This window comes from Neomonachus schauinslandi, chromosome 9 (assembly GCF_002201575.2).
Source record: "Neomonachus schauinslandi chromosome 9, ASM220157v2, whole genome shotgun sequence".
NCBI lineage: Eukaryota > Metazoa > Chordata > Mammalia > Carnivora > Phocidae > Neomonachus > Neomonachus schauinslandi.
The window spans coordinates 90117617-90129707 of NC_058411.1; the positions used below are offsets into that span (position 1 = coordinate 90117617).

General features: G+C 45.1%; 1 protein-coding gene across 2 annotated transcripts in view; it reads left to right on the top strand.

Annotated features, from left to right (window-relative positions):
• Window positions 1–5245: 5245 nt before the first annotated feature.
• The window catches only part of SLC27A2 (solute carrier family 27 member 2), a 40685-nt gene continuing 33839 nt past the window's right edge, over window positions 5246–12091 (top strand). The window contains exon 1 of one of the 2 annotated variants that reach the window (XM_021693873.1): window positions 5246–5831. In XM_021693873.1, the coding sequence (XP_021549548.1) occupies window positions 5354–5831 (478 nt within the window). In that variant the 5' untranslated portion in view covers window positions 5246–5353. The remainder of the gene's footprint in view (window positions 5832–12091) is intronic. The other variant, XM_021693874.1, reaches the window with a different exon arrangement.

Below are 12091 nucleotides of genomic sequence, written 5' to 3' on the forward strand. Positions count from 1 at the left end.
GCACTACCTCAAGGCCTACAGAATTAATACAAGGTAACTGCTCAGCATTTCCTAGTAACCTTGAGGTGAGTTATATCAGCCAATATGTGATGGACGAGGACTTGAACCCATGTTCTCTGACTTTAAGTCTCATGCTCTTTACCGTGACTTCATTCTGGAAAGCTGAATTCTATTTGGGAAAGGCAAAACTAACAGACACAAAATCAAAAGCCAAGCTGTGTGGTGGGTTTATAAGTTCAGGACAAGAGATAGATCCTCATGGGCTAGAGGATTTAAAAGAAGATGTTTTTGGAAAACTTTGCTCATGGGAGGTCTACGTGGAAGTCCAATTTGTAAAAGAGACATATATGGAGCTGCTCTGATGAGCTAGTATAGGATTCCAGAACCCCTTTCCCAGGCTCAGCAAGGAATTCTCCTCAGTGGCTCTTCAGCAGTCCCGGGGCTCTGCTGAGCACGTGGGAAACAACTGAGCTAAATATGTGGTTTTCAAAGCGTAGTCCCTGGACCAGCAGCATCAGTATTTTCTGGGAACTTCTTCAAAACATTAATTCTTTGGCCCCACGCAAGATTTATTGAATCAGAAAATTTAGCAAGCGGAAAAAAAAAAAAAAGAAAAATTTAGCAAGCTATATTCTAGCATGCTTTCTGGGTAATTTTGATGGCCATTTAGTTTGAGAACCAGTGGGCTACTTCATCTCCATAAAGTAGGAGGGGTGACCACCCACTTTGAAAGAACAGTTGTGGCTGGGTTTGGGGACTTTGAAGGGAGTTGGGAACTGTCACTGAGAGGCCTTCTCCAGGACACCAGCAGAGATGGATGAATGGGATTGAAGCAGCAGACAAGTCCTGACCAAGGCTAGAAGGTGCCAGCGTGCACTCATAGGAATCACATCTATCCCCTGACTTCCTCCAGCAATGTCACAGAATAAGACAGAAGAGAGTGGACCTTTGAGGTGACCTAGCACTCTGGGTAGAAAGTTTAAGGAAACAAGGAGTCTAGGAGGCTGCACTCAAGTGCTTGGCCATGAAAGGACTAGATTTGAAAATCTAGATCCCAGGGAAGGTAGCAGGCAGGCTCAGCAGGTGTAGGGGCATGGGAGAGGTGGGGAGTAGACAGCCTTACTAAGGACACTGGGGTGGAGAGGCTCTGGGTTTGAGGTCTGGTCTCAGTGCTGAAACAATCCTAAGTTATATCAAAGCCCAAGATTTGGTTCTACTTCATGCTTCACTGTTGAGTTTATATTTCCAAATGGATAAACTTGCATAGAAACTATTTGTATGTGATATAATAAGCCAAAAAAAGTATTTTTCTATATTCGAAAATATTTTAATTTCTATCTTTTTTATATGTTGGTGCGTTATTGTGATCCGTTCTTGAAAAGGACTGAATTCCTCTTTTTGTGTGTGTTTTTCCCTGTTTTGTATATTTCTGTGGCAAAAGATACATAATGTAAAATTAGCCATTTCTGAGTGTCTGGTTCAGTTATACTTTCCTTTTTAGTGCTAAAGAAGTCATTCTTTTATGAAATAATAATAAAAACAGACCGTAGTTGGTGGGCAGGGAGCTGTTTTTACTTGAAAAACGTAAAAGTTGGTATTTTATTTGGGGTTCTTAACTTTGTTTTGAAATGCTACTGGACTGAGAAAGCCAGACATCTATGAACCGCTACCTTAAAGGAGAGTTAGGATTTAGAGGGGAGAGTTCAGGGGTGTTTGAAAGAAGCCAGAACAAAGCCATAGAGAGAGGAATGTGCAGGGCCTTTTTTTTTTTTTTTTTTTTGAGGTTATAGACCAGATTTACTAAAATAAGATGTTTTTGAAAAGGAATAGTTGGAATTAAGTTTTGGTCCATTTCAAAATATTTAATGCCTGGTGATGTTCTGCTTATAGTGGAAACTCAATAAATAGTTATTGAGTACAGTGAAAGTTCAAGTCAGATTCAGAAGAGTCAGAAAATAAAGTCTGAACTTCATTTATTAACGAGAGTTTCCCAGCAGATGTTCCTAGAATGGGTAACCAATGTGCTAAGTTACTGATCTCTTCTACCCCCAAGAGAACCAGGCAGGACCCAGAGCATATGGTCAGCTCCAGCCCAGGTATATTTAAGCATGCTGTTCACATATAACAATTCGAGAAGACAGGAAGCAAATGGGGAGCCACTGAAGATGACTAGGCAGTCATAAGATGATAGCAGTATTTCCAGGAAGACATTAGCCTGGTGGTAGAGTGCAAGGTGGAGCCCAGGCTTGAAGCTAGAATCACTGGGAAAAAGAGTTCCAAGATACGTAGGATTAACTCTACCCCAGCTCCACGGGTGAGCCTTGATTGGCTTAAAGCAATCAACATTTCTGTTCCCTAGGCCACAAAGACTGCTCTGGGGATGGGCCCATAACCCAATCAGAGATTTCTTTTTTTCTTTAAATAAGAACTAAGAAAAAGATTCTTATATTTCTGTCTGAAGTTGACGTGGGAAGCATATAACCCTAAAACGCTGGTTGGCAGTCATCTTTGGATGATGAGGGGGAGCCTACATGAGAACAGAGGAGGTGGAGCAAAGAAATGGTGGAAGGGAAATGGGGTCCAGGTCCTAGCACTTAAGCCACCAGTGAAGGCTCATCCGAAGCCTGTCCTACCCCTGGACTCTGCAGTAGCTGCTTAAACTCCTATTTCTACGTAAGCAAGTTTGGATCTTGTCTTCTTTCACTTGGAACTGAAAAACTGCTGAGGCACAAGGATAAAGTGATCCTCAAAATAAGAGGGAAGAAAGGGAGCATTTGCAACAGTGTAGCACTCTGGAAAGTAGCTATTCAAAGGCATGACAAGGGGGGTGTCTAGGAGGCTACTGATGTGACTAGCCGTGAAGGGACAGGGGTGGCATTGGGATGTCAAGGGAGGGCTGCTCTGAGCTTCAACATGAAAGAAAAGGTGCCTACAAGAATGGTTTCTGTCCTGATGAATGGATAAAGAAGATGTGGTATATATATACAATGGAATATTATGCAGCCATCAAAAGGAATGAGATGTTGCCATTTGCAACGACGTGGATGGAACTGGAGGGTATTATGTTGAGTGAAATAAGTCAAACAGAGAAAGACATGTATCATATGATCTCACTGATATGAGGAATTCTTAATTGTAGGAAACAAACTGAGGGTTGCTGGAGTGGGGGGTGGGGTGGGAGGGATGGGGTGACTGGGTGATAGACACTGGGGAGGGTATGTGCTCTGGTAAGCACTGTGAATTGTGCAAGACTGTTGAATCTCAGATCTGTACCTCTGAAACAAATAATGCAATGTATGTTAAGAAAAAGAAGAAGAAGAAGAAGGTAGCGGGAGGGGAAGAATGAAGCGGGGGAAATCGGAGGGGTAGACGAACCATGAGAGACGACGGACTCTGAAAAACAAACAGGGTTCTAGAGGGGAGGGGGGTGGGAGGATGGGTTAGCCTGGTGGTGGGTATTGAGGAGGGCACATTCTGCATGGAGCACTGGGTGTTATGCACAAACAATGAATCATGGAACACTTCATCTAAAACTAATGATGTAATGTATGGGGATTAACATAAGAATAAAAAAAAAATTAAAAAAAATAAATAAATAAATAAAATAAATAAAAGAAAAATAAAAAAAGAATGGTTTCTGTCCTGATCCCTCCTTTGATTAACACTACAGTCGACTCCTCAGGGATAATCAAGGCCCCCAACCCATGCCAGAGAAATGATGTAAACCCGTCACTCCAGGGTAGTGGGATCTGCCATGAAAGATTCAGGAAAAGGCAAAGGAAGGGTTGCTTGAGCAGGTCCCAGGAATAAAATGAGGGGGCTAAAAAAAAAAAAATGGAGGGGGGAAGATTGTGAAAAAGAAAATTAAAGAAGATTGCTGAAAAGAACATGGATAGAAACCTAGAGAAAAAGAGGGCAGCGAACAGTGGTTGCTAAGGAAGGGCCCCAGGGCCAAACAGATACCAGTTTCAAAACTCATGAGTCACATACTAGCTCTCTTAATTTACCAAGTGTCCCTTTCCTGTCTGTAAATGAGCATGAAAGTGCCCCCTTTAGATGACTGTGAGGCTCCCAAAACATATATTACAGGGAAGCCCCTAGCAGAGTGTCCGGCAGGAGTAGGCATTCATTACGTGTGCCTATCTCATAAGAATAAGATGATGAATGCAGGAAGACAGGAGGGCAAGAAAGAACACTGCTTTACTTAGATCCTGACCCTCTTCGGTAGCAAGCAGCAAGTATTCACTTTATTCATAGAAGCAGCACTAAGGGAAATTAAAAGAGAGGATCACACTAAAGAAAAAAAAAATTGGCTTTTGAGAGATGCGAATGTTTACTTAATGTCCTCTGTGTTGTAATGTTCTCTGATAGAACCCCTTAGTAAATGTCTGTTGAATTAGGCTAACACTAGTTGAAAATCTTCAACATACAAGAGAGAAAAATCACTTAGGACAAAATATTAAAAGTCAAACAAGCATACAAACAAATGAAAGTCTAAAATCGTCGGAGCTTGATTTCAGCAGGCAAGAGTGTGGCCCTACCTCACGCCCCATCTGGACTGGCTGCGCCGGCCGAGGCCTGACTCCGACCAGTGTCCTGTCCTTACGCACAGCCCAGGGACTGGGAGGAGACAGAGGTGACAACGGCTGGTGCTTCTGTTCAACCTTGAAATCCTCGCCACAGGAGACCGCCCGGCACTTGGGCGGGGCGGGGGGGCGGGGTGCCAATCTGAAAACCAGAGACGAGGTGGAAAGCCTCTGGGACCAGGAAGGGACAGGTGGGAATCCGATGTGGCAGTGGCACCTGGTACCCATTACTAATTAATAACCGGACTCTCACATTTATAAAGCGCTTTACTGATACTAACATTAAATCACTTCTGTAAGGCACTCCGCTGGTGGTAGCAATAAATAACAACCCTATGCCTACACTCTCTCTTCTAAACTTCTCCACGTCCGCTAAGTGCGTCTTGTCATCAGCATTTTGACAGGGAAACTGTGGCTCGGAGGTATAAAGTACATCGGTCACAAGACAGATCCCTGCTTCGCGCCAAGCGGCGGTCGAAACCCGGGCGAGCCGCAGTGCAGTCTTGCCGGCCCAGGTAGCTGCACACCCACAAGGGGGCGGGCTCAGCCGTCCTCTCCCGCCCCGCACCCCCGCAGTCCACACACCGCTCCACCTACCCGGGAGCCAGCATTGGTGCCCGCAGCCCGGGCGCCCCGCGGTCGCCCCAGCCTCGCCCCGCGCCCCCGCGCAGCCCGCCTGCCGTCAGTCCGGAGCCCTCCCGGCCGCCGCGCTGCACGCCTGGAGCGCACCCACTGTCCTCGCGGGGACAGGGGGCCCCGCCACCGTCATGCTGCCCGCCATCTACACGGCCCTGGCGGGGCTGCTGCTCCTGCCGCTGCTGGTGAACCTCTGCTGCCCCTACTTGTTCCAGGACATGCGTTACTTCCTGCGGCTGGCCCGCGTGGCCCGGCAGGTGCGCAGCTACCGGCAGAGGCGGCCGGTGCGCACCATCCTGCACCTCTTTCTGCAGACAGCGCGCAAGACCCCGCACAAGCCCTTCCTGCTTTTCCGCGACGAGACGCTCACCTACTCGCAGGTGGACCGGCGCAGCAACCAAGTGGCGCGGGCGCTGCGGGCCCACCTCGGCCTGCGCCAGGGAGACTGCGTGGCGATCTTCATGAGCAACGAACCAGCCTACGTGTGGCTGTGGCTGGGGCTGGTCAAACTGGGCTGTGCCATGGCGTGCCTCAACTACAACATCCGCGCGAAGTCCCTGTTGCACTGCTTCCAGTGCTGCGGCGCGAAGGTGCTACTGGCCTCGTCAGGTGAGCCCCGCGGAGCGCCCGCCCTGGCCGCGGGCCCCTCGGCACCGTGACACACTCGCCCCTGCATGCCGTAGAGGGTTGCAGAGGGAAGTCCAGATCCGAACTGGAAGGGTAGAGGAACGCCAATGATCGTTAGGACAACCTGTTGTGGAAGCCGAGCCAGGCACTGCGTTAAGCACTAAGTGTTGCCTTTAATCCTAACAACAGGTAGGGTTTACTACCCGGCTTTGTAGATGAGACCACTGAGACCAGAGGGGTGACGCCTTATGCCCCAGGTCACAGAGCTGGGAGGAGAGGGGTTAACCAGAGCTATCTACCTCCAGAGTCCAAGCTCTGAACCTATACTGACAATATTTGCGTTAAGATGCAGAGAGCCTTTGAGTGTGAACTCTAGAGGATCCAGAATGTTCTTATCTCTGCTGTTTGATTGGCTATGTGAGCATGAGAAAGTCACTTTCCCTCCCTGTCCCTTGGTTTCCTCCTCTAATAGAGGGTCTTCGTGGTTGCTTCCAGCTCTCAAATGCTGTTAGCCTTTCTAGATTCTCACTGCAGAGAGAAGGTTACTCCACCTGCTCCCCAAGAAGAAGATTTTAGGGATCTGCTGCTGTGCCCTTGTCAGCCCCCATTACATCTGTAGCCCAAGTGACCTTTGGTTCTGGAGTTACCTCTTGCCACGCTTCAACAAACCTGAAATGGTAACTTCATGCTCCAGGGGTGACCGGGCCAGGAAGAAACCAAGAACCTGTTTCCCACAGGACTGTTGGTTTTCCTTCCTAGAGCGGGAATAAGGACTAGGAGTTGCTTCTCACTCTGTCAGTAAAGGGAGGCCCAACCAGATGTGAGCTGAAAGACGAAGAAATAGGGAGCCAGGAGGCCTCACCTTTCTGAATGCCTTTCTGTGCCAACCCCTATGCTGAGTGCTTTTATTACCCTGAGAGATAGCATGTCATTACCCCCTGTTAGACAGTTGAGAAAACTAAGCTTAAAATTCTAGCCCAGGTCCATCCAACTTCAAAGCCCATGAATTCCCCCATATCATGCTACCTTCTTCTACATGGATGTAGTGCTAGAGCTCAAATGGATTAAGCATCCTCTGCTCTTCCCCTACATTTCACAACTAAGGAAACTGACGCAAGCTAAGCATCTTGCCTAGTGTTGCAGAAAGATGTCTGTTCGCTTGCGGGAAACCAAGAAAGTTACCCACCTGTTTCATGTGGCATAAAATAATACAAAAAATGAAGACTTTGTATAAATGTTTAAAAACAGGGGTTCAACTTAAAGACAGCCAAGTTATGTAAAGGGGATGGTCCCTTCAAGAAAATTCCCAACAATTTCTAGTTGCCTGAGAAAAGAGACAACTTAACCTCTTAGTAACTGGAAGACTCTTAAACCTATTAGTTTACCTTTTGGTTCCAAAGAAAGTTATCATCACAGTGATCCTTTTAACCCTCTAGGGGGGTACTTAAATACTGTTTACCTGCATAGCACCTCAGGCTCCCTGTGAGGGAGGTCAGGAACTGCAGAGATTGGTTCTGTAATCAAGTCAGAAACACAGCCAGATATCTCCTTCCCCACTCAGGCAACAGTCCCCTGCCATTAAGCATTACGTTTAGGTCAGTGTATGTGGAGAGTATGTGAAGTTTGGGCACTCACATCCAATTTGAACCAGACTTTCCAGTGCACCTAACAGCACTCTGGCAGTAAACTGACCTTTGAGAAAGGCCACACATTTGGAAAACATTCCACTTTTCCAAATCACTAAGAAACCATTGTATGCCATGCAGAATTACACTCTGACCTGCAAAGAAGATAACAGGGAGTCCAAAGCTGGCTGCTTAGTAGAGGTACCCATTTGTAAATGTGTTGAATGGACTGCTTCTAAAAAGAATTATTTTCTTTAAGATTTATTTATTTATTTGAGAGAGGGAGAGGGAGGAAGTGGGAGGAGGGGCAGAGGGAGAGAATCTTCAAGCAGACTCCCCGCTGAACACAGAGCCCAACGTGGGGCTTGATCTCACGACCCTGAGATCAGGACCTGAGTCAAAACCAAGAATCAGACGCCCAACCAACTGAGCCACCCAGGCACCCCTAGAATTCTTTAAAGTTGGAAGGAATCTGAGAGAAATTCTAATCCTATAATCCTCCAACTTTAATGAGTGTGTTATCCTTCAAAAAAAAAAAAAGTTTAGAAAAGAAACTTTAATGTGCACAAGAATCACCTGGGAAGCTTATTTTAAAAAACAGATTCCTGACCCCATTCCCCAAAAGCACTGAATCAGTAGGACTGTGGCGGGACGCAGTAATGTGAATTTTTATAGCAAGTCCCATCCCACGCCCAGATGAATTGGTCTGAGGACAAGGCTTTGAGAAACAGTCTAATTTCTGCTTGTTTTATATCGTTGAACAAACAAAGGCCCTGAATATCAATTGCCCAGAGTCACATAGCTGGTTAGCAATAGAGAGCTGGGGACAAAACCCACATGTCTGGTTTTGTTTCACTTCCAAGGCACTTATTCTACTACACCACCTGAACATAGTACATAAAAGTGTGACGTCTTAGGGGCGCCTGGGTGGCTCAGTGGTTAAGCGTCTGCCTTCAGCTCAGGTCATGATCCCAGGGTCCTGGGATCAAGCCCCGCATCGGGCTCCCTGCTCGGCGGGAAGCCTGCTTCTCCCTCTCCCACTCCCCCTGCTTGTGCGCGCTCTCTTGCTCTGTCTCTCTCTGTCAAATAAATAAATAAATAAATCTTAACAAAAAAAAAAGTGAGATGTCTTTAGAAATATTAGAGTGGCTACAATTCAACAGGGTTTGATTCTGTACTTTGAACTTCAGCCTTACGGCTTGTGGACTAGTAAGAGCTCTTGAATTCCAACTAGCTGTCAGATTCTGGAGTCTATGCAAAAGACCAGCACAGTGGTATTTATCATGAAGATTGATCCAGTTGCCATGAATTTTGGTGAATCTTCATAAAGCTTAACAGGGCTCCACCCTGTCAGGAATTTCAGTACCCAATTATTGCTTCAGAATTTACTCTACAGAAGCACCCATCACTCAGAGAACATGATGTTCTCTCTATGGTACATTTCAGGGTCCTTCTCCATAGAAGGGTATGATGTAAATAATTACATGAAAAAATTGCCTTCAACTATTTGATCCCGTATCAATTTCGTCATTGATAGAAACCAGCTCTTTGGGCTGGTAGTTTTTCAAGTAACTTCCCAAACATAGAATATGGGTAAGATAAGAAAACATGCAGGAGGACCCCCAAAATAGTAAATTTGCTTTGTTGCCATTTATGCTCGCATTCAGATCATTGCTAAACTAGCTCTTCTACTGGAAGGCTATCCTAGGTCTCCTTCATCAGCTCACTGGCCAGGTATACACTGTATGGGTCAGCATAACCATGCAAGGCTCCCATAGGTACTACTCTTTCACAGGCTTTAATAACAGTTAAAGATACTCTCTATTGCAAGACTGAGATCCAGAGAAATTATAAAATATTCCAGATTATTTTTGACCTGGTTTTGCAAGGTTGCAAAAAATAAAATTGGACCTCCTTTGAACAATGGGATGAAGGAAAATGCTTTCAATAACTTTCAAAAGTATTGCATCATTGCAATGATGGAGCATTTCATTATAAAACTAGTGTCAGGACCAAGGAGAACTCTTGTCATACAAACTTGAGGTCAGGTTGAGAAAAACAGATGGACCAACAACTTAATTTGACATCAAGAAACATTTAGAGAGCCCTCACAAGGTACAAGCTAGTTGCCATGATAGGACAGGGAGAAAAGAAGATGAATTAGTTCAAGGATCTAACAGCCTGGTAAAAGAACTAAGCCACATACACAAATGACTGTGACATCCAGGAGGATATAAAAAGTATGATAAGTCTGCTGAGAGAGGTACAAAGTGCTGGGGTGGGGGGTGGTGAGCAGAGGGTGAATGCTTCTGGGGGCATTAACCACTGAGCTTGGCAAGTGCAGTTGGGGAGAGAGCATTCCAGGCAAGAGGAGCCCAGGGGCGGTTTTCATCAGGTTCATAACACAGATGCTTCATTAGAGTTTTACTATGTGAGGGCAATAGCAGGCTGGACTTAAATAATGGTAATTTTTTAAAGCTATTTACTGAAGGTACTCTACTGTAGAGAAAATAAGGACTCAGAGAATACAAAGAATGGCCAACAGCAGTGGCCTCACTTCCATGGAGGGAGATGAATTTCCAGTGCCAACTTTAGTCAAGGGTCAAGACATAGAGATACTCTTATCTTCACTCCTCTCCTCTCTCTGGGCTGTGCAAGGAATAACTTAGATGAGTTGTCTCAGTGCACTTTGTCTCAAAGGCTGGAATTCTCTCATATATCTTTGAAGAAGTGCTAGTAATATCTAGCACATAGTATTCACTCAACAAATGTTTGTCAAATTAATGAGTTCCATTATTCTGGTTGGTTGTGACAGGTTTTCATCTCTGAAGCATGAGAACCATTGGGTCAGGCATGAGGGCATAAAAAATGATGTAAAAAAGTTAAATATATTTGACTATTTGAGAAAATCCATTTAGATCCAATCTCCCCCAAGCCCAGCCTCATCCTACCAGACTTGTTTACGTCCCAGTTTACCTCTGGCAGTAGGCTGTAGGAGAGAGGTGTTCTCCTGGGGTCTCATTGCCAGAGAGGAAGCTGGTCATGAGTATAGGATGGGCTGAGACCGTCGTCACTAGGGTCTCTACATAGGCTGGTGGAGGACAAAAGCCTAGGCATCAAATGAGTAATGTACTTAGGGTCTGGGATCCCAAGAAGCCCAAGGTCTGAACAGAGAGCTAGCTTAAAGAGGCTCTCTAAAATTTTTCTTCTTAGCCTGCTCATAACTAAAGGTTGCAAGGGGGGTTGTACATCTCCATTCAAAATAAACTAGCACTTTGCTAGTATATTTGGGAACACTTACAGTTCTTTTTCTTTAGAAACAAGGAGGGTGGGAAGAGGTGAAAACAAACACCGCTTTAAATCAGGTGTTAATGTTATTGAAACTGAAGAAGGATAGGGTTCAGATTATTCTGCACGTTGAGTGTAAGTGGCCAGTATTTGAAAAGGACCTTCCCACAGCCTCTGACCAAAAATAGGGAAGTAGATAGCTGGTAGATAGGTAACAGGTTGCTTATGGATATCAAATAATAACAATTATGTAAGGGGCGCCTGGGTGGCTCAGTTGGTTAAGCAACTGCCTTCGGCTCAGGTCATGATCCTGGAGTCCCGGGATCGAGTCCCGCATCAGGCTCCCCGCTCGGCAGGGAGTCTGCTTCTCCCTCTGACCCTCCTCCCTCTCATGCTCTCTGTCTCTCATTCTCTCTCTCTCAAATAAATAAATAAAATTTAAAAAAAAAAGAACAATTATGTAAGTCCTGATATGACCTGGTAGCCTCATGACAAAGAATTAACCTTGATTCCAGGGCTATTTAGAAAGCAAGGCTTCCCATAAGTAAGAACTTTAAGAGAAATGAAAAATAGTATTAAGAAGCTATATAAGTGCATAAAGGTAAGATGAGTATGTATTTCCCTGTTAAAGATTTACTTATTCCAGGTGGGACTTAACCTCGATTAAACATCTTTCTGACCTCAGGGTGATTTGTTCTGTGTGGGAAGGGGGAGGCGTGAATGCATGCCTCTATCTGCAGGGTGTCCTAACACATATCATGTTGATGTACAGACCAGACAGTAGGTTATTAAATGCTATACTTCCAAACTGCCAATGTTAAAAATGCAAAATCACAGTTACAAATGGCATTTGAAAAACTGCTTTCAGACTGTCTCCAAAGACTGTTAAGAACCAGTTTTTTTTTTAGTTGCCTTTCGAGTTGAGTGAAGAAAAGATAAGCCTTCAATCCTGACTTGTCCACCTACGAAGCATTTCACAATCATCCTGAAATTTTGATCAAAACACATTTCCTTTCACTGCCTCCTTTTCAGATCCAGCTTTATTGATAAATATTTCTGGGGTGTTTTATTTAACTCAGTCAGATACCCATTCAATGAGACAATCCAGTAGCAGAACAAGCTGCTAGATTGAATGCCTTTCCTATCAGAAAGCTGCAGGGTTAGCCAGAAACATCTTGCCACCTTGGTGATGGAGATTGGTTCAGCTCACCACCTGCACTGTCTCCCTGCTTTCTAGGAATGGACCCATGTGTTCATAAATTTCTCTTCTTCTCTTATTCAAGAAAGGAAAGGAAAGGAAAGGAAAGGAAAGGAAAGGAAAGGAAAGGA